The sequence below is a fragment of the Myripristis murdjan genome, chromosome 1 (genome assembly GCF_902150065.1).
Source record: "Myripristis murdjan chromosome 1, fMyrMur1.1, whole genome shotgun sequence".
Classification (NCBI taxonomy): domain Eukaryota; kingdom Metazoa; phylum Chordata; class Actinopteri; order Holocentriformes; family Holocentridae; genus Myripristis; species Myripristis murdjan.
The window spans coordinates 28,990,895-29,013,437 of NC_043980.1; the positions used below are offsets into that span (position 1 = coordinate 28,990,895).

The following is a 22,543-nucleotide window of genomic DNA, read 5'->3' on the forward strand; positions in this document are numbered from 1 at the left end:
AGGGGTTTTAAAAAATATTCAAGAACAACAGTGAAAGGGGGGTAAAATGGAAGCAGATATGATTGGACCATTTACTATCATCATCCTTGAAGACAAAAAGGTCATACTCCATAGCAAAAACACAACAATCAGCACAACCGCGAACATTGACCACCTTATTCATTTTGTTGATTCAGAGGAGAGGGTTCCTGCTCAACTCAGAAAAGTTGAAGGGCCCTCTCCTCTGGAGTCAAACCACATAACAGCAACCCAAAGGACTCCCCCCGGTAATTTGGAGAAAGGACTTGATGCTGTCTCCCCTGTAATAAATTCTCCAGCCTCCTCATCCATGATGTCCTGCACTGGTACCCCTCCCATCACACACTCTCCCATCTCCTCAGCCGAAACATGCAGCCACATAGAAACGACATTTACTGTCACACCCCCAACGGTTTTCATATGTAAAACTTACAAAATATTGAACATAATGTACTGTATTTAATTTATCATTCCGCTGCCTGAAACTGAAATTTTCCTTCCAGTGACTGACATCTGGGATCAGGGGAAAGGGGAGATTCTGTGGGCCAAATTTGTCCCTTACAAAATTTTTACTGCTGACCTCGAGAGCCTTGCCCCGGGAAAATAATAAGAGAGTGAGTATGTATTCACATAGGATATGTATTCAGCTTTAAGCAAGTTGTTCAATTTTGTTGAACCACATTAACCCATTAATGATGAAGTTAGCTCTTTGCAGGTGATAAATTCCTACTTATCTCTGGTGCCAGCTGACATCTTTGTGATAGACACGTTTGAGATGACAGCGGTTTGGAACGGCACATCCCAGGGCTTGAGAAAAGTGAGCACCATTATTGTAATCCTCATCATTCGTTATTCAGGATGTTTACAGTATTTTAACAATTCAAATTTTTGTAGCTGGATGACTTGAGGTATAACATCCTCATTGGTGCAGTTTGCAAGGACCGACACTGGACTCTGGTAGTAAGTGCTCTTTTGTCCAGAGTTACATGCCCATCTTTAGCACACATAAAGCTATGCTACAGCGAACATGTCAAGAAATCAAGTACTGTCTTGATGTGCTTTGTGCAACTAATGGTGCCTGTATGGAGGTGTATTAAATGAGGCAAAAAAACTTCAATATCTACTCCTCATTTTGTAATAATTTACACAGATTTGTCTATTCATTTGCTTTTGTAATAAATTTGTTAAATTGTTAAGAGAGTTTATGGACACCCAGTACCTCTATACTTGTGCTAATTTCTTTTGGCTGGATAATGATGAAAAACTTGAGTTGTACTTAAGGAACAGAGCCTCTTTGTGGCAGATTGTATGCCAAGCTTGGGAGAAAAAGCAGAATATCTTGTTTAAGAGCAAGCTGTATGGTGGTGTGCAATTTTGTGATGAAATAAAATGTGATGAGACACTGCAACTGTAATTTTGGTGTGCCATATAGTTCATGTTCAAGTTTATTGTTTCTGTCATTTCAGCCATATATATGTAAGATACATACAAAGGGCCACAATCACGTTTCTCTGGATCCAAAGTGCAGAGTGCAATACGTAAAACACACACATGACATAAAGTTGCACAGTTCTTGAGAGGGATGACAGTGCATGCCGCCATACGCGCCATAAACCCATGGGGGCTGGGCATTTTTAGTACTTAACATGTAAATAATAGAAATCAATCAATACAACTCATTGAAATTTAAATTGAGAAAAGGAGAATAAGACTGAATGAGAGACTTTGACCATAGCTAGGTAGTCCCATAGTACTAAAACAGAGACCTACAAATATATTGCCAAAGAAAGACAAAGAGACGTGTGTATTACCTGAGTGGATCCAAAGCCGCCGCCCACTTTCTTCTGTTTGTTGAACCATCTGACAATGGGTCTGGCATCTTCAAAAGCCTTTGATCACACAGTCAATGAGATACAACGGATGGTAACTGTATTGTACATTTTAACTGTGCTGCATAAGCTAGTGAATCACGTGAAGTGGATATTCTCACCTTGACCTTGACCAAGGCCAGAAGAGCATAAGCTGTGGCCTCCAGTGTGAAAACATGTCCTCCAGGCACAGGCCAGTGAGTGAAGCCTAAGGAACATGCGCACACACACACACACACACACACACACACACACACACACACACACACACACAATAACCTGCAATCCCTGAACTATATAGTCATTAGGCAGCATCCATAATCCATGCAGTATTTTTAATCTATTGACTATGCATGTAGATATTCTGATTATGTGTAGGAATTTGGTCATATGAGAAACCTGAGGTTGTAAACCGGTCGAGGATCTCTCGGTTTAGTTTGTTTTCATTGGCCAGGGCATAGGATGTAATGGCAACAGCATATGGGTTGGTGAGGCTGGGCAGACGCCTTTCCAGGTAACCAACTGCTTTGTCTATACTGCCAGGAAGACTCTGGACACATGGAAAATATAAATCAGAAGACTGTATGATTTTATTTAAACCATGTGTAATTTGTATTGTGGGTCGAGAGATAAAGAGTGGAGAGAAAGAAAGAAGGAGAGCTGGACAGATAGGAATCTGAACGAAGGCATTAGAAGTAGGAAAGGGGGGTGAGAAAACTGATGTTTGGCCCAGATCCTTAAGTTATGTCTTCCTTGATTTCATTCATGGATTAATTTTGAAATACTTACCTTTTCTGCTTGTTACGATAACTCAGATAACATTCCAAGTCCTTTCCTGCATTTATATCATTTGGTCTATTGATTCCTATGGAAGAAGATGGGCCTCAGTACAGGTTATGACTCATTTTTATGTCCCATGTTCACTAAAGGAAATTTTGGACCTGTTTTTCACAAGCCACTGGTCCTCCAAATATTTTGAAGCTAAATTGATATTTTACAAACAAAACAAGGAGAAAAGTGAGCTTGTTTGAAACTTGCTCTGTTTCAACTCACTGCTCTCTGTTGGCGCTTTTTGCTGCAGAGATGCTGAGAGGCAGAAAGTGCATTCCATTTTCTTACCCTTTGCGCCAGTGATAATGGATAATCTTCTTTATATCCTGTATCTTTGCCTTAACTTCCTGGTATGTGTTCTTGCCTTGCTGTGTGCTACCTATATCCCCCCAGTTGAATCCCCATATTTTAAAGACAACATGCTCTCCATCCTGGAGGAGGAAGTTAACCATTTCCAGGCTCATGGCCACATCATAGTCTGTGGGGACATGAATGTCAGGACAAGATAGGAACCTGGCACACTCAGCGAACAGGGAGACAAACACCAACGAAGAGGTGGAAAGCCTCAAATAAAGATGCCAAAAAACAAGCAGGTAAGGAATCTGTCAAACCAAAAACACGGAGAACCAGACATCCAAAGCATGCATCTTAACTGTGGTGAAACATTAGTAAAACTCTCTCTCACTCTAAAACAAAGACATGAGGATCTACCCATCCAAAATGAAGATGTATGGGTTAAGGACCTCTCCAGTCTTTTTGGTCAAAGAGAGAAGAATAAACAGTAAAAACACATACAAGACAAACTACAAAGTTTATAGCCAACCATGAACAACTATCAAAACCTGCTAGACTCCCCAGTTGCACTAAAAGAACTACAGGCCAAAATAAAAACACATGTAAACAAGGCCTGTGGTGTTGACAATATCCGCAATGAAAATGATACAATTCACAGACCTCATACTCCAACTGGCTATACTAAAAGTGAGTCAGCTTTAAGACATTTTTTCAGTCAGCTTTGTCATTGATGTATTGGATAATTTCATTTGATAGGAGAGATCCTGAAAATTTGTATTGTGTTGTTATCAGAAAAAAATCAGATTTTTTTTTTTTTTTAAATCAAATTGGGTAGATTTTGAGCAAATATTGAGCTACAAAAAATCAAACCAATCCGGCAACACTGGTGTAGTCTTGTCCTGTTGGTTCTCCCCGTTTACACAGATATTGATTCAGCTTTGTGACTACCTCTGCTGCTGGGTTAACGCCGTTCTGTGTTTGAACCTACAACACAGCAGGGCAAGAAACTTTGCCTTGAACAGTCTATGTAAGGGGCTACTGCCATATGAACTAGGCCTATATCTCTCTTCCCTTGTCAAATTCCAACCTTCTCTCATACTGTTAAAGCACATCAACAACTTACACTGCTAGGAAGTCACCAATCACATGTAGGGACACTACAGCCACATAGCCCCTTGTTTTGTTTTAGCCTAGTTGAATAGAGGATAATGACTGATTTTTCTTTACTAGTCCCCAATCCCCATCTCTAGTCCCATCTTATATATGATATATGGAGATATATGGAAATGAACAGATGAAGAAATGAGGGTAAGATAGAAAAAGAGATAACAGTGTGTGTGTGTGTGTGTGTGTGTGTGTGTGTGTGTTCAAGTTACTCACATTAACAGTGGCAGCACATAGAGTGCGTGACTCCTGCATGGCAATGAGTGTAAAGGCAGTCATAGAAGCATCTGAATCTCTGCCACGCACATTTCCCTACACACACGCACGCGCGCACGCACCCACAGACGCACGCACAAACACACACACGCACACATAAAACATGCAAGCAAGTCAGTACTGTAAATATCAGCATCATCGATTACATTTGTCTTCTTTTCATGTGACTTGGAAAAGTCTTCATCTTCATTAGCTTTTTCGTGGCATTATACTCACAGTCATTTCTCCATGGTATACCACTCCAACTTCATTAAAAACACCATCTGTTTGTTGTGTTTCGAGAGTCAGCCACTTGATGGCATCACAGAGCACATTGTTTTGCACTGCAACCAGATTACTGGCCATGGCAAACACCTTGGCTACATAGGCTGTCAGCCTTGGAGAGGAGAGGAGAGGAGAGGAGAGGAGAGGAGAGGAGAGAATGTGAAAAACATCCTATATCCTTGCACATTCATAAAAAGTGAAAGAAGTGTCATAATGGATTCTTCACCAAGTGCTGCTTCTGTGCCTTTGAAACACAGCAAAGGACCCATCTTTTTTACGGTAGTTAAGCTGGTTCTGGTAACCTGGACAAAAACAAACAACTTGTTTACTGGGTCTCCTCAATAAAACCAAATTTAGTCTGGGACTTCACTAAGGCTTTAGCCATGACTAAATGTTGCTGTTTGTCTACCTGTCTTGATGTGTTGAAGGGCTTCATCACGTTTATCAAAGCCCACAGCTTCCCACTGGTTGGTTTTGTCCAAATATGTGGCAGCAATGACAGGTAAGGTCATGTGGATCATGTTCTCCTCTCCGCAGCCTGAGGGCTTGTAGATCAGCCTGCTCATAGAGTTCCCACTGACTGCGCTCTCCACCAGCATGCCCATCTGCGTTCCTCCTAGTATGCACACACGCACACACACACACACACACACACACACACACACACACACACACACACACACACACACACACACAAACTTTGACATTTAGGGTCAGGCATTGGACATTTAGAGTAAACATATTTTAAAGCTGAAAAGTTGAGGCTATGTGTCCATAAGATTTTCTTTGCCACCCAGTTCCAAGCATCAGCACAGCCACGTGGACTCACATTACCTTGTTTGCCAGGCTTAACCCACTGTGCTTAGTACAGTACATACAACACAAGTAACAACTGGTGCACAAACGCTGTGATAAGTGACACTTACTCCTCCCCAGATGTGGAGTTTTTGTCAGTAAGATGTCTGCCATGGGAGTTTACAGTCATTGTAATCACTGCTTTTTACATTCCCCCTGATGCTAACACCACAACAGCCTTGGGCCATTTACTAACTGCCATTAGCAAACAACAGCAGACCCATGTTGGTGGAGTTTTTGTAATAGCAGACAATTTCAACAAAGCAAATTCCAACAACATTCCCAGTGTCACATGAGAGTGAAAAACACACTCAAATACAGTTCCCAGATATTTGTATTGATCTACAATTTCAACATCCTGGCTGTGTATAACTCACCCTAACTCGAATCTAACTCATGAGAGCTCTAACCTAGATTTGTGAATCAAGGGTTACCATCTAAACAGGACCCTTTTAGAGGCACAATACACTGAAATGCCCAAATATAATGCCTCACCATTCACAGAGATCTCTGTGTTGGTAGGTGTGTTTGGGACAAGATCTTTTTTAGGAATTCCACTGTTGATAGTTTCCTCTTGTCTACCATCTGAAATGAAGAAGCAGTTAGAAAAATGATTAGGGATTGTAGAATTTTACTAATACTAAGTAAATTGTTGTTGTCGTTGTTTTCATAATACAGCGACAAAGGTATTAATCTTACCGTGCTCACTGGGGCTAAGGGTTATATTCTTTGGAGATTTTATCAGAATTCCTTCAGGCTGAAAAATAAATAAATAATTAATTAGGGTAAAAATCATTTTTTTAATTATGCCACACTTAGTTCCAATCTCACATTTTGATTGGCTGACAGGCATTCTGATGAGTGCCAGTTTCACCCTGTACTGGCTCTCTGGCCACACTTATGTATGTATCACTGTGCCATGTTTATCGTCGGTATCTCCACATGAGCTGACATAAAGTGATGGTTGATCTATCAAACTGTAACAACTGATACTCAGTAACAGTCATGGAAATGGAACTATTTTGCTTTGTGGAACGATTTTCTCAGCCACTAATCACAACAAACATGTAGATACAAAGATTCAGTAATGAACCTGTGGTATAATCACAATAATACACAAAAAGTCATGCTATATTGTACAGTATTAGAACTGGTCTGCCATACTATGGCTTTTAAAGGTGCACTGCGCAAAACTGAGGGCTGATTGAAGTAAAGACATGTTTAGACTCAACTGACAAAAAACATGCAATAAGCACAAATTAATAAAGTGAGTCAGGCTGTGCTTATTCCACTTTTTTTTTTCTGGGTTGGTTAAAGTCTAAAGGACCCCCATCATGGTTCCAAGGATGACAACCACATAGACTCAACTATGAAATGTTGTGCTTATTCTGTGTTTGTCAGTTAAGTCTAAAGGGTTCTCACTTTAATACAATTTTACATAATGCAACATAAAGTAAACTTTTTATATTACTGTGTAAAAGTTTAAGTTTAATCTGAATCGCTTCTATAATGAAAAACAACAAACTTCAGGATGTATTTAAGGAATAAATTAACTGTCAGATTATCATGACTATGACACATGAAACGATAAACAAAACTTGTCATTCAGTAAAAATTTCACTTGAGTGAATTCATTTACCGTGACCCCAAAACAGATTTCCAGGTGGAACTTTGCAGTAATATGGTGTTGAACAGTACGCGTCCAGCATCCCTGATGCATTAAAATCTGAAAGTACGCAGTAAACTCACTATCGCATCCAGGGGACCTTGATAATGCTAGCTCAATGCCTTTTCTCTCGTTCACTGAACAGAATTCAATGATTCAGTGAAAGAAGCTGATTCAAAACAGAGCGACTTGGCCGGTGAAGGCTGCGGCTGCCACTGAACTGAAGACAGCGCACCAGGCTATTTTGGAGTTAAACAACAAGTGCACCCAAGATTGCAGGGAGATGCGCGACTTGAGCTGGAAACTTAAGTGTGTGTTTTAATGCAAACAAATGTGCACAAGAAGTCACATGAGTCACAAAATGGATTATCTCTGCATAGTTTGTGTGAGTTGAAGGCATCAGGTTCCTGGGACTGAACTGGCAGGTAAGCTAGTTGAGTTGCTCCGTTTTGAATCTGCCTCCTTCACTGAATCAGTCCTCAGTTACCACTGAGACTCAGGTGTATTAAGTTCGCTTACACAGCTCTCATGCAGGACCCAAACTAGTGACCGAATCACTGAGCAAATCATTTTGGTGATGGATCGAAATGAAGTGAATCATTCAAATGAAAGATATTTCCCACTCTGGCAAAAGCAGCCAGACAGATACTGTCATAGCAGAGGAGTGGAACAACATTATTATATGAATAATGTTTTCAGGTTTGGGATTGTATTTGTTTAATTTTTAGATTGTTTAAAAGTTACAACACCAGTGGTGGAGTGTCAGAAATTGCTACTCAAGTAGAAGTACTGTTACTTTGCTGATATTTGACTTCAGTGAAGTTCCGCTGTGAAAAATCTACTGAAGTGAAAGTAAAAAAATAGCTCATTTAACATGTACCCAGAGTAAAAGTTACTGAGTTACTTTTTCAAAACAGCAACTGTGTTAGGTGTGATCTTTTCCATCCAGTTATAAAAAGATGATAGTATGTTCAATGTTCAAACTACATTCTTTAAAGGGGCTGGAGTGACAACGCTGTAGACTCAACTGACAAATGCACAAAAAGCACAGAATATGATCGTTGAATCTACATGATTCTCACTTTCATCGACCAGCTGCAGTTTTTCATTGTGCAGCTTTTATTGGAAATTTGGAAATGACAAAAAGTAGAAGCAGATTCCTCTTTTCATCTTTGCTGACTGCCTGGTCATTTTGAAATTTTTCGTAATCTGTCCTTGATCATTTGTTCTCTAACGAACATGTTTAAAATGCAATGAAGTACGATACTCAAGTAAAAATGCTCTCAAGTAAAAGTAATAGTAGTGATCTTAAAAAATACTCAAAAAAAAAAAACCAAAACACACACACACACACACACACACACACACACACACACACACACACACACACAAAGCTGCTCAATTACAGTAATATCAGTAAATGTAATGTTACTTCTACCTCTATACAACAAACACATGAATATAACTATAATTATAACCATATAACATGAAACATACGTTTAACACTACAGTTTGTCAAAACACCAATTGGGGACCCACTCAATTTCCCTGAGACCCACTCAAATGACCACAATAACTCAGTACATTGAAAACTGTTCAACATAAATGCACATGATTTTTTGCAGTTCTGGTAAATGTTCTGTGTTGTGCATGCTGATGCACTTAGGCATATCAGCCTTGTATGGGCTCAGAGAAAATCAGTGTGGTACTTTTGTACCATGTTACTTTTTTAACAGCTCTACCCTAAGTATGCACTGCAGTGGGAGACTTACAGTGCACTAACTACAGATTATGTTTCCTTATGTGATCCCATGCTAATAATCCACTCTTGAGGTGTGTCTCTCTTACCACCACCAGCAGCATCTTCATGATTCCATCGCTGAGGAATGAGTCTTTGACAGCTGCTTTGACATTGATAGGGAATCTCCCTTCCTTCATGGGAATAATGATAAAGGGCACTTCCCGCGTAGAGCCAGGTCCAACTTTGACCTCCTGACGATACTTTCCATGCTTTGACCCTGAACTGCACACATGCTCTTCCTCAATCAGATCAACACGTACCTTTTAAAAAGCAAGAGATGGAGAGATGGGGAGAGAAAGAGTGAAAGACAGACACAGAAAGAGTAAGAAAGTAAGAGAGACAGAGAGAGTGATCTACAGTACATGTGAGACTGTCTTCCAGGTTGTTTGTACAGCAGTTTATTTATTTATTTATTTGTATGAGTAGTTTACTTTTAAAATTAAGAGACCTCTCTCTTGGTCCTGTAAATAACAACAGAGTGGTGTAGTATCAAGGGAGCCATGAAAGGAGGTCAGTGGGGTGATGCACAACTTTCACTCAGCTGACCCAAATTCAACTCCAAGTGAGAGCAGTGTTACTTTTTCTGTAGTCAACCTTCACTGCCTAATATTAGCGAACATCAGCTAATATTTTGTAACCTTAACCCTGACCTTTTTCCAAACCTTAACCATTATGACAAACCTTACCCTATCCTTAACAATAACCTTTTCCTAACCTTAACCAAGCATTTTAGCAGCCAGAGAGGTAGCTCAAAAAGTAGTTTGTACAGGAAATGGTCCTTTGGGCCGTATGAGAGATGATCTCGTGGGTCATATTAGGTTGGAAACAACCATCTAACAACCAGCCTATATGGTTATATGGGTTGGAGTGCATGTAGCTGATCTCAAATGAATACCCACTTACAGAGTGTATAAGATTTTGATTAAATATATTGGCAATGTCTAAAGTGCACAAATAATCTCTTCACAACTAAATAAAACTTTGGCACTTTTGGCACAACTACAATAATAAAAAAAAAATGTTAATCCTGTCTTAAACCCCAAACCCATTGTCAATCGCACCAGTGGCACCAAGTGAGCTGCTGAGGCACTAGCTCAGTTGGCAAGAGCGTGGACCACTTGTTAAGGATAAATCCTGACCGTAGCATTCTGGGTCTGAATCCGACCTCAGCTATTTGCTGCATGTCATCCCCTCTCTCTCAAGTGCCTTTCCACCTTTCCTGTCTCTCTCTACTGCAAGCATCAATAAAGCAGAAATGCTAAACAAAAAAACCTTTAATATCCTATTATGCCCAGATAACACTGAACACAGCACAGCAGTATCAGTTTGAAAAGCACAACTTTTTTCTGTTGTGTTTTAGTAAGGTGTCAACTTGTTGGCAGTTCTTGTTTTCAGGGATAAAGGATGTAGTTCTCTAACTACACTAAGCTAAGTGAAGACAACACAAACCCACAATCATACTATCATAACATTTTGAATAGCTTCAATCACTCCACTGTAAGATGCTGTGCTGGCAGTGTGCTCTGAAAAGCAGGAATAGATTAGCCCAGACTTACAGTGGCAAGATCAGGGCTGTAGTTATGTAGGATTGCCTTAACTTCCAGTTGCTCTCCACGGACAGCTGAGTAGGGCAGCCTGAGATCAATGAAGAACTGTTTCCGAACGATTACCTCTAATGGATCAGCCACACAGATACCTTCAGGACAGGAGGAGAGACACAACCAAGGGGTGAGACAGGGGAAAGGAAGTGGAGATAATAAGAAAACAGAAGAAGGTCATTTTTTTTTAGATAAAGGGCCACACGCAGAAGCTCTTCCACATAGAAAAGTCCAAATTGCCATGGGTAATGTGTGAGATTTTTTTTGTCATGCAGAGAAACAGAATCCTCACCGTTAGTGCTAGACAGGCTGATGCCAGTGAATTGCCAGGTTGTGATTGAGTCTGGCAGAGGGATTTTTCTCTTGAATGATGAGGTCTCACTTAAATGGAAGGGAAGTGATGGCAGATTGACAGTTAGGTAAAATGTAGCTTCTAATTCTAGTGGTGGGGTGAATACAGTATCTGTATGTTTATATGTTTAAGTTTCAGTTGCCTCACCAGTTAGGGCAGTTTGGCAGTATGACATCCGACCACATCCAGCTATCAGGAAACTTAGTACGAGAAACAATCTCACTGCTGTCCCAGTAACTTCTATCATCTTCCTCACCTAAAGTTTTAAAAGGAAAAGTTTGAGTTGCAGTCACCATTCTAGTCTCTCTCTGTCGTGTCCACTAAACCTCTCTCTTTTCCTTTCAAGTTTTCTTAAAACAAACAAACAACAACAACAACAACAACAACAACAAAAAAAAACCTGCAACATTTCAGAATCTGATTTCAAAAATCTAATTTTTGAAAATAATTTGATTTCTGCGCTTATGGAAAACAATGTTGTCTGTGGAAAAAAGAGCTATTTTAAATGTCAATTTTTGGCTTTTAGACCATCCAGTCTTTATCTAAATATTACTAGAACTTTGAAGAAATACACAATTAATTTTTTTTTTTTTAAAAACTGAATTTTTGGCACTAGTTTGAAATATGCCTCTATATGATTGGACAGTCATACACCTAGGTGGTTGCCTTATCTGTAATTTCAAGCCACTGAGAAGAAAGATCAACATGATGACAACTTAGAATAGCTGTAAAAGACTGTGGGTGTCTTAGTTAGTGTTCTTTCTTTACCTCTTACTTTCTCCTGTCACTTAATTACTTGCTTAATTACTTACTTTGGTTACTGATTTCTTTCTTTCTTACTTAATTATATAATGACTTGCTTTTTTATATACATTAACATTACTATTTTCATTAAAAACTGTCAAACAAAATACATCTAACATCTCTACCTCCTCTAGCATACTGCATGGTAATGAGTCTTTCCTCAGTGAGTCTTTCCTCCCCACTGTCTCTTCACTTCTAAAAAAGACTGAGGCCTCGCCCCATCCTTTGTCCCTGTTTCTTACTCCGAGCCAGCATGAGACTGTCACGCTTCATTTCAGCTTGCTGGTTTGCCAGCTCCTGGCAGCAGTGTAAGAATGCCTCAACGCAGGCTGCGCCGTCCGTGATGTACTCGCTGCGACGCTCACAGTTGTATGATAGTGGGGTGTCCTTCATGCCATCCACACAGCACTGACGTTGCAGCTTCTCTTCGAAGTGACTCGCTAGAGGGGATAGAGAAGAGAAGGTTTGAGAAAATTAATGTATTGAAGATTTTTGCTGATGTCAACACTGTTTTAATATAGGAATAAATTAAAATATAAATTGTGCTTCTTTTGTTCAGCTGTCAACAGTATGACAAAGACATGTATTTGTAAAAGTTGGACATACTACATGTATTACATACATTTTGCACAAGCTGGACTGTGAGTAGCTATTTGGTGGTTTGAGCTTTTACCTAGGGTGGTTCTGACATCCAGAATAGTGGTGGCTCGTCTTCTCCTGCTAACAGCTGGACACGTTAATTCTGGAGACACAACACAGACTGGCTCTTAGACAAAACCAGGTTATATCCAGACTTGGTCAGGTCTAGAAGTTTTCACATGTCAAAAAATTCATACAAAATCCCAAAGGGACCCAGAGATGTATACTCAGAACTGAACCAGACACAGCTATTATTTGAAAGCTGGTTCTGGACCCATGCAGAATAGAAAAATATCAGACTTCAACCCAGCCAGGAGACACAGGCACAACAGTCCTGGACGTACTGCAGTTTTTTGAGAAGACTGAAGGGGATTCCATAGAGAATAGCAGTAGTAAAGTCTTGAGGTGATTGAAGAATAAATGAGAGTTTCAGCAGCAGGAAAGGAGAGCAATGGACAAAGGTGGAAAATGTGTCTGAGTTAGACAAAGACAGTTTGTGGTTATTGGAGAAGGCAGAATTAATAGGAATGTTAATAGGAATGACTTCTGATTTGTCATTGAGGTTGTGGTTGTCCACTTTTTTATGGCAGAAAGGTAGTCGGTAACAGTGTACTGTGTACAGTTATGGATTTCATGGTGATGTATAGCTGGAAACCATCTGTGTAGTGGTGGAATTGAAGACCATGTTGATGAATGATTTGACTAGAGGGAGGATATATGGGGGGTTAAATCCGGGCTTCTTGAGGATGACAGTGAGAACAACATTGAGAGGAGTGGGGGCATAGCCTGTGGAGAGGGATGGATGGAGTTAACAAGTGGACTGCTGATTGGAAGGCAGGTCTTACAGAAGGAGAGGATGGGGTCTAAGGCACAGTTTGCAGATTTCATGTTTGAGAAGATCCTGTGGAGGTCAGTGGAGGTTGTCTTGGTTAACTATGCTGATTTATACGAGAGGTAGGAAAGTTGGTAGGAGAAGAGTTTGTTGTGAATATATACTTTTTTGGATCAGAAGTAGAAGCAGAGTGATTTGTATTTTTCAACAGTGAATGATTGTAAGATATTATCAGTGAGATTGTTAGTGTGTTTGTTAATTGTGGTGAAAAGGTTTTTGGGGTTTCCAGAACCACACTGAATGACAATGACATAGAAAGTAGAGTGGGTTCTGTAAAGACCTTTGTTGTAATTTTGGATGTGTTGTTTGTCTATGTGTTTGAGTTGAGAGAGGATAGTTTATCTGTCCTTAGGATTTAGTCTGTCAGTTGTTCAGAATTGTACCAAGGAGAAGAGAAAATGAAAGACACAATTGTTTAAAAGGGGATCAAAACAAAATCAAGGCAGGGGGAGCGTATTCTGCTCTACTGAAATCCAAGCTCTGGCCGAGCTCAGCCGAAAAAAGTTATATGAGGCCACCCTCTCGTGGGCCTACCACCTACGAGAAGAGTAGTTGGGGCTGGGTGCATTTTTAAAAAGGGGGACCAGAGAGTTGGCTCTCATTGTTGAGGTATTACACTGCTTAGCCTCCCTGGGAAAGCATACTCCAGGGTGCTGGAAAGGAGACTCCGGCCGACTGTCAAACCTTGGATTCAAGAGGAATAATGTGGATTCCATCCTGGCTGTGGAACAGTAGACCAGCTCTTCACTCTTTCATGGATACTGGAGAGATTGTGATCATGGGAGTTTAACAATCCAGTCTACATGCGCTTTGTGGGCTTGGAGAAGCCTTATGACCGTGTCCCCTGGGGGGAGGCGGGGAGGGGGGGGTCCTGTGGGTGGTGCTATTGGAGTATGGAGTACCAGGTTTGCTGCAGCACGCCATTCAGTCCTTGTACTCCGTAGTGAGAGCGGTGTGCACACTATTGGCACCAAGTCAGGTTCATACCCTGTGTTGGACTCTGCCAGGGCTGTTCCTTATCTCCAGTTCTGTTTGTGATCTTCATGGACAGGATTTTAAAGCGCAGTTGGGAGGGTGTCCAGTTTGGTTTCCACAGGATTGTGTCTCTGCTTTTTGCAGATGATGTGGTTCTGTTGGCCTCATCAGGCTGTGACCTTCAGTACACACTGGGGTGGATGGCAACTGAGTGTGAAGCGGATTGGATGAGGATCAGCACCTCTAAGTCTGAGGCGATGGCTCTCTGCCAGAAAAAGGTGGCTTTCCCTCTCTGGGTCGGGGGTGACCCGCTGAGGTGTTTTGCTACCTCTAGTAGAGGAGTTCAAGTATCTCGGGGTCTTGTTCACAAGTGAGAGTGTCCTCCTCAGCCTGCTGCCACTGCAACCCGGTTCCAGGTAAGCGGCGGAAAATGAAGATGAAAATGAAGACGATGTGAGAGATCAGAGAAAAGTGAAGTGCTGTCACCTTGTCTATCGGGAGTCCCAGAGGCCATGTGGGTCTTAAATATCAGGCCGGCATCATAAAACACACCCATGCTGTCCTGCCCTCCACCTGGTGTGCACCCTGTGTCATATTTCTCCACTATGTCCCACACCTGCGTGAGTAGTATAACACATATGGACATGCATACAAACTGGTGAGCACAAATATACACAAATAAACAAATGAAGAAATCCATCATGACATGTCATAAGCAACTTTTGAAAATAAACATCACCTACATATTATAACTGCTGCATGAAAAATGCCAAATTGAAAAGTATTTGAAATTACTGGTTATCTTAAAGCAACATGGAAATTTAGCCAAACATTTAACTGTATATGTTCTTGAGCGCAGTATTATACTGCCACTCAGGTGCAGCTTTAGCTCAGCTGTAGAATGCAGACTTTCTGTTTTTGATATCTTCATGCGTATTGCATTCACAAAACAAATCTTGGCAATATAGTTCAAACTAAAATATGAACATGTTAAAAACATGATTCAAATAGTATCAAAAATAAGGAAGCTATGGTATAATTTATTATGTACCGCTAAATTTCAATAGGTTTAACTTTTTGAATGAGAAAGTAGATCCAGTTTACAGGATAGACTTTGTCTGGATAAACAGATTTACTTTCTCTACCTGAATGGCAGTACATAGACTTAGAGTGAGCTCAAGAACATATACAGCCAAACTTCCATATCACTTTAACACTTTTGTATTCAGAACCACTGAATAACAAACATAATGTTTTGCCCCAAAAGTTAATGCTATGTATAGCTTTTTGATTGCACCCCCTTTTCAAATTGTCAGAAAATGAAATAAAAGAAAATGCCTTTTTCTGGGTGAGTCGGTGCTTTTTGTTGAGGACGTAGACACCTTTGTCAACTGCTGCTAGTCCCACCGTGGCACCTGGGTCACCTGTGATCTTTAGTTCAAAGGACCTCCCAGGCTCAAAGGAAGGACTGGGTGCGGCTGATTCCAACTTCAGCTAAGGAAGGATGAAAAGAAAATGGGTGGCACAGAGATCTGTTACCGGGTTAAAGTAATTAGATGAATTATGTAATTGTGCATGTACACATTAGCTCAAGATACATAACACAGTAGATCAAATCAAATCAAATCTTCTGCAATAACACTGTACACCTTGCCTGTCTACCTCTCGTGTCCACTACTACTGTGTTGATTAGTTTGGTTCTCATTTAGTTTCGTTTGTTAGTATTGTCTGTCGCTATGTTGAACTGCGCAAAGCAATCTGGATTGTATTGTTTTGCATATGTGAGACACTGTACAGATTGGTGGCAACACATTTCTTGTTAAAGGACACTTAAGAATCTAATCTATCAGGCAAATCTGCATCCAATTATTTGTACACTCCTGATCAAAATCTTAAGACCAGTTGAGAAATTGCAAGAATTTACAACTATTTTTCAACTGGTCTTAAAATTTTGATCAGGAGTATATTACTTATCACTCTCATCAGTGTAGTACATCATCAGTACATTAGTATCATCAGTACACAGTCTCACCGAGCCCATGCAGGAGTCTGTGACATCCACCCAAACGGAGTCTGATACAACCTCTTTGTCATTTACATGGTAGTAGGCTATGATGCGGAACGATGGTAGCATCTCCTTGGTGATGGGCTCTGTTAGGCCTATCAGTGCTTGGTTTTGTGCCCTGTAATGGCCAAATGTCACCAGCTGGCCTCTACTCATGATCTGAAGACACAGAAAGATTGAAACATCAAAGCCCATTCAATATCACACATCCTGCATACTAGTTATGGGAGGGCAGCTAAGTGAACTAATTTAATTCGCTGTCTAGGGCCACTCTCTCCCCCCATTCACAGGCACTCACAAGTGTGTGCTGGAGAATGAACAGAGAAAAATAGCAGAAGGTCCCCAGTGTGGTCCTTGATGACAGCCAGCCCAAGTGGCTTGTGGTTGGTCGGGGACTTCAGTTTTGTGAACTGATTAATTGATCAGTCTGTAAACAAAGAATCAGTGGTAGTTGGCAAGGAAAATGGGTCGAAAAGCCTTGAAATAAATGACAAGACCTTCAAACGGCATGTCAGACTAGACCGATTAAAGTTCAACTGTTACCTCCAACTGTTGGCACAAAGAGGCTTAGATGCTATTGATGGTGCTTCAGCTCTATTCTAAAAATTCTAAAAACATTACAATAATTTCAGGCCACCTCAGAATCACCAATACTACTCTTGCGCCATGTTTCTGAAAGAGCCAACATATCTGGATCTGTTTTAGAGACTAATGTATTTAAGTGATCAAGTATCTGCTGGGGCAGATTTACACCCATTTATACCTTATACCTTTTTCTGGTGTTACATGTAGATGGATTATTTAGACAGAATGGAATAGATTCAGATAGACACTGAGAAGAAGCAGAATTACAGTGAACAGACAGGATTGGAGCTCGGAGAAGCAGCTGGCACAGATTCATGTATACAAAAGGGATAAAAGACAAGACCACTGTTTTCAGGTGGGGCACACTGAGGTGTTTGTTAGAAATAATTAAAAGCAGAATTTGTAGGATTTTCCTAAAAAAAAAAACCATGTCATGAGTTATGCCTGGATTTTCTTGTTTTGCTGTGCTCAGGACTTTTCAGGGCATTGGCCTTTGGGCAGTAGGTGTGTAGCTCCCAGCCAATAACAGCACAGTGCCAGATCAATAGCATGACATCCAGTTGGACACTCCATTAAAATTGCAGCTGTGACTGTGGAAAAAAGTAAATAAAGCGAACAAAAACACCAATCAGACAAAGTTCATTCCACAGTGAGAGTGAATCTGGGGTTGCCTCTAAGCCCCTGGTGAACACTGAAGGAGAGGATGCCTGGTTTCTGTTGGACAGGGAGGTGCCAGCAGGCAAATTTTTTTCCTAGGACGGTAACATTACATTCATTCTTCGCCATCCTAGAAACAATTTGTTTGGTTCCGATCTTATTTGCATGAAAAACGTACATTCTGCGTAAGTCCTGCTTAGTCCATAAATCAAAATTGCTGATAGAATTATATCCTGCTGCTGAGCAGAAATTTTGCAAATACTGGTGGAGGCTAAAGTGGTGACAAAAATGTTCAGCGCTCTTTGAAAGATTACAGATGGGGCCAGACACTACACAGCATATTCCTAGACTCTTAACTGTGCAGCATAGTGATTCAGTGTCCTGGTGCAGCTTGGCTAATTGTTGAGACATGATGTCAGTAGGTCCAGCGTGTACTATTACAAGTTTATATTTGCCATTGAATTTGAGTTGCCATTGGCTCCAGTGAGGCCCATCACATCATCTGGACACACTACCACTGGAACGCCACATTCCTGAGTATTAACGGGATTCAAAACATGGTTCAGTCTTACTATTGGAGATTTCATCTGACAATCGTTGATGAGTCCCGCAGAAAGTCAAGTCGCAGTCCAGTCTCTCAAGTGAAAACCCACGAATGGGTGAATAGTCCATTTAAACTCTCCTATCTCAGGATTAGGGTTAGGGTTATACTCCTCAACTTAAAGTCACTTATAACTTAAAAACTAAAACTCTGGTGGCTGAAATGTTTCATCTTGTCAAAACACATAGGTAAAACAACCAGGATCCAAAGTGTAACGTTAAAATGTTGGTTAACATCTAGATAAAAATGTCAATTTTGACAGAGCTAATGGTGGGCGAGCACAACACTGACGCATTTGCAGACGATTTCACTACCATTTAAAAATGGTCAAATACACAGAAACACATGTTTTCTGAAGAAAATTTTCATAAGAGATAATGTTTCTCTTAGAGTCCATAAAATATAAAATATAATTCACATCTTTGCTAATATTCAATCAAAGACATTGACTTGTTCCTATAAAAAACATGCTAATTGCTCCAAACAATACATGAATGGGGTGAGAAATCATGACTGAGCATATATGTTACTGAAGTTTAAAGCACTGAATCAGGCATAATGAGAATTTCTGGTAATGGTTTTTGTATATACATATTCTTTTTTGATTTTCCATATGAATTTGAAAAACAAAGATTTAACAGCCTTGTGTTTTGCCATTAACATATAGAGACTGGTCTGGGCACATGAGTCATGAAATTCCTTCAGTTTTTGAAAACAACACTTAATAGCCAACAATTTACTACATTTTTAGCTTTTTGTAGTTTGGGAGAAAAAAAAAACTTGCAACAGCAACAGTTTGCGTTGTACTTTCTTTGGTTCTATATTGTAGACAAGGAATGTGAAGAACAGAAGTTGCATAAACATGCACATGCACAATAAGTGATTTCAAGCATTTTTTGGTGTTTCAGTATGGAGAGCAGGCTTTTGGAAAACAGTATGAAAATGCTACTGCCGTGTTGTGTGGATGGAAGGCCAAAATGGAGTTTTCCGATTTACCCAGCTTAGAGTAAACATCTGTACCTATCATTCTAACACACTACACACTTGTGTGGGAAGTAACACAAACATGTGCTGTGTCTGGCTCACAGGAAGGGCAAAATGTAGAGATCACACATGACTTAAAAGTAAAAGGACAGATTTATTCAAATTAAGTGTGTAATCAGTAATCAGTAGTGTGTGAAATGAGTGGATGAGGAGGTATATGAGGAGGTATATGTGTGGAAAAACTCTCCGTGCACCAATATGTAGGACCAGCCACACCCAATCGCACGTGCCAACTATCCCTCTGATAAGCCACTCCCACCAGCAGCCATTCCCCAGCATCCTCACACAAAGAGAGATGATCTAAAGGCCAAAGACCCCTCACAGCTGACACACACAAAGCTTAACTCACCAGGTATGTGATGTCGTGATTACCCTGCTTGTTGAGAATGAGGTTGATTTTCAGGTTGTCTCCTAATTTCACCTCAGATGTGTCCACCCCTGTAATGTCACAGCCCTCAGTTACCTCTAGTTGTTGAATACGCTTGTCAGAATTAGAGACACTAGGCACCACAATCAATAGCATCATCATCACTAGTTAATGTGAACATATAATTGTAGTTTTCTTTTAAAATATTCTTTACCTATATGAAGGTAGTTGCCACTACTGGTGGCATATGGCGTTGCAGTCATAGTGGCTAAAGCCTGCTTATCATCTGCAATGGTTGGGTCATTGGTTTTTGCCTGGAATAAAACACACACACACACACACACACACACATAAAAGAAGCACAATAATCCACAAAATTACTTGCCACAAATATCCATATAATCAAAAATTAGTTGATAAGACCAGACAAGGTGTAAGTGGCTTGAGGTAATGTGGTAATAAATGTGTCATTTTGAACGCAGATGCCTCATTGGGCCTGCCAGTGGCGCTAGAGGATAGATTGTGGGGTTATCAAAATCATCACTTTTCATCCTCTAGCCAACATCACCTAATTCTACACCAGTCCACCACATAGATTTTGAATGTGTCACTCTAGACCTGACTGCTGACAGATTGACCAGCATGGTGATGTATAGGTCCCTGGCTCCCAGAAGGACAAGAACTTGCTCATCAGTGCAAAGTACAAAATCCTTGTACAGTCATAAAACAGTACATCATTTCATTTATTAAGTGCCAACCCAATGCAGTTGTGAAGGTATTCCAACTCCAGTCTAGATTTTCATTTCTGCCAAGCAGTTTCACATCAGGATGCACACATGCTAAAGACTGTATCCAACATGGGACAAAATCAATGCCTGTTGAAATTCTAGCTTTTTAAAAGCAGTTTAGGCAGTTACCACATAAGCAAACCACATGACCAATCATCACTGTATTTGTTCAGCGGCCACTGGGGCTGCCCTTCTTCCACTAGACTAAGTTAACAACAAAAAAAAAGTATATATATATACAGTACAGGCCAAAAGTTTGGACACACCTTCTCATTCAATGCGTTTTCTTTATTTTCATGACTATTTACATTGTGGATTCTAACTGAAGGAATAAACACATGTGGAGTTATGTACTTATCAAAAAAAGGTGAAATAACTGAAAACATGTTTTATATTCTAGTTTCTTCAAATAGCCACCCTTTGCTCTGATTACTGCTTTGCACACTCTTGGCATTCTCTCGATGAGCTTCAAGAGGTAGTCACCTGAAATGGTTTTCCAACAGTCTTGAAGGAGTTCCCAGAGGTGTTTAGCACTTGTTGGCCCCTTTGCCTTCACTCTGCGGTCCAGCTCACCCCAAACCATCTCCATTGGGTTCAGGTCCGGTGACTGTGGAGGCCAGGTCATCTGCCGCAGCACTCCATCACTCTCCTTCTTGGTCAAATAGCCCTTACACAGCCTGGAGGTGTGTTTGGGGTCATTGTCCTGTTGAAAAATAAATGATCGTCCAACTAAACGCAAACCGGATGGGATGGCATGTCGCTGCAGGATGCTGTGGTAGTCATGCTGGTTCAGTGTGCCTTCAATTTTGAATAAATCCCCAACAGTGTCACCAGCAAAACACCCCCACACCATCACACCTCCTCCTCCATGCTTCACAGTGGGAACCATGCATGTGGAATCCATCCATTCACCCTTTCTGTGTCTCACAGAGACACGGCGGTTGGAACCACAGATCTCAAATTTGGACTCATCAGACCAAAGCACAGATTTCCACTGGTCTAATGTCCATTCCTTGTGTTTCTTGACCCAAACAAATCTCTTCTGCTTGTTGCCTCTCCTTAGCAGTGGTTTCCTAGCAGCTATTTGACCATGAAGGCCTGATTCGCACAGTCTCCTCTTAACAGTTGTTCTAGAGATGGGTCTGCTGCTAGAACTCTGTGTGGCATTTATCTGGTCTCTGATCTGAGCTGCTGTTAACTTGCGATTTCTGAGGCTGGTGGCTCGGATGAACTTGTCCTCAGAAGCAGAAGTGACTCTTGGTCTTCCTTTCCTGGGTCGGTCCTCATGTGTGCCAGTTTCGTTGGAGCGCTTGATGGTTTTTGCGACTCCACATTTAAAGTTTTTGCAATTTTCTGGACTGACTGACCTTCATTTCTTAAAGTAATGATGGCCACTCGTTTTTCTTTAGTTAGCTGATTGGTTCTTGCCATAATATGAATTTTAACAGTTGTCCAATAGGGCTGTCGGCTGTGTAGTAACCTGACTTCTGCACAACACAACTGATGGTCCCAACCCCATTGATAAAGCAAGAAATTCCACTAATTAACCCTGATAAGGCACACCTGTGAAGTGAAAACCATTTCAGGTGACTACCTCTTGAAGCTCATCGAGAGAATGCCAAGAGTGTGCAAAGCAGTAATCAGAGCAAAGGGTGGCTATTTTGAAGAAACTAGAATATAAAACATGTTTTCAGTTATTTCACCTTTTTTAGTTAAGTACATAACTCCACATGTGTTCATTCATAGTTTTGATTCCTTCAGTGAGAATCTACAATGTAAATAGTCATGAAAATAAAGAAAACGCATTGAATGAGAAGGTGTGTCCAAACTTTTGGCCTGTACTGTATATATATATGTATATATATATATATATATATATATATATATATATATATATATATATATAACTTCAAATCAGGCTAGAGTGGAACATGTTTAAACTTTCAGAAACTTACAATGATGTTCAGGTTTGAGTTTCCTGCTGCTGTGTTGATTGTAAGCTTGGCCATGCCATTGGCTCCAGTAAGGCCCATCACATCACCTGGACCCACCACCACTGGAATGCCAGGTGCCGGAGTATCATCAGGATTCAAAACATGGACCTACAATTGAGGAGTGGCAAGAAGAAAGCCATTGTTG

The 22,543-nt window shown here is 40.6% G+C and overlaps 2 protein-coding genes across 2 annotated transcripts in view; both read right to left on the minus strand.

Annotated features, from left to right (window-relative positions):
* LOC115368903 (complement C3-like) overlaps positions 1 to 22,543 on the minus strand; it is a 108,344-nt gene that overhangs the window by 69,993 nt on the left and 15,808 nt on the right. The window lies entirely within an intron of this gene.
* LOC115362281 (complement C3-like) overlaps positions 1 to 22,543 on the minus strand; it is a 34,701-nt gene that overhangs the window by 11,038 nt on the left and 1,120 nt on the right. The window contains 22 exon segments of the mRNA XM_030056142.1: positions 1,830 to 1,907; positions 2,009 to 2,094; positions 2,286 to 2,436; positions 4,392 to 4,487; positions 4,668 to 4,827; positions 4,942 to 5,017; positions 5,125 to 5,328; positions 6,066 to 6,155; positions 6,270 to 6,327; positions 9,085 to 9,297; positions 10,594 to 10,733; positions 10,928 to 11,016; positions 11,135 to 11,243; positions 12,034 to 12,231; positions 12,465 to 12,533; positions 14,784 to 14,913; positions 15,636 to 15,791; positions 16,330 to 16,458; positions 16,460 to 16,510; positions 19,599 to 19,714; positions 19,831 to 19,930; positions 22,360 to 22,506. Coding sequence (XP_029912002.1) covers positions 1,830 to 1,907; positions 2,009 to 2,094; positions 2,286 to 2,436; positions 4,392 to 4,487; positions 4,668 to 4,827; positions 4,942 to 5,017; positions 5,125 to 5,328; positions 6,066 to 6,155; positions 6,270 to 6,327; positions 9,085 to 9,297; positions 10,594 to 10,733; positions 10,928 to 11,016; positions 11,135 to 11,243; positions 12,034 to 12,231; positions 12,465 to 12,533; positions 14,784 to 14,913; positions 15,636 to 15,791; positions 16,330 to 16,458; positions 16,460 to 16,510; positions 19,599 to 19,714; positions 19,831 to 19,930; positions 22,360 to 22,506 — 2,646 coding nt within the window.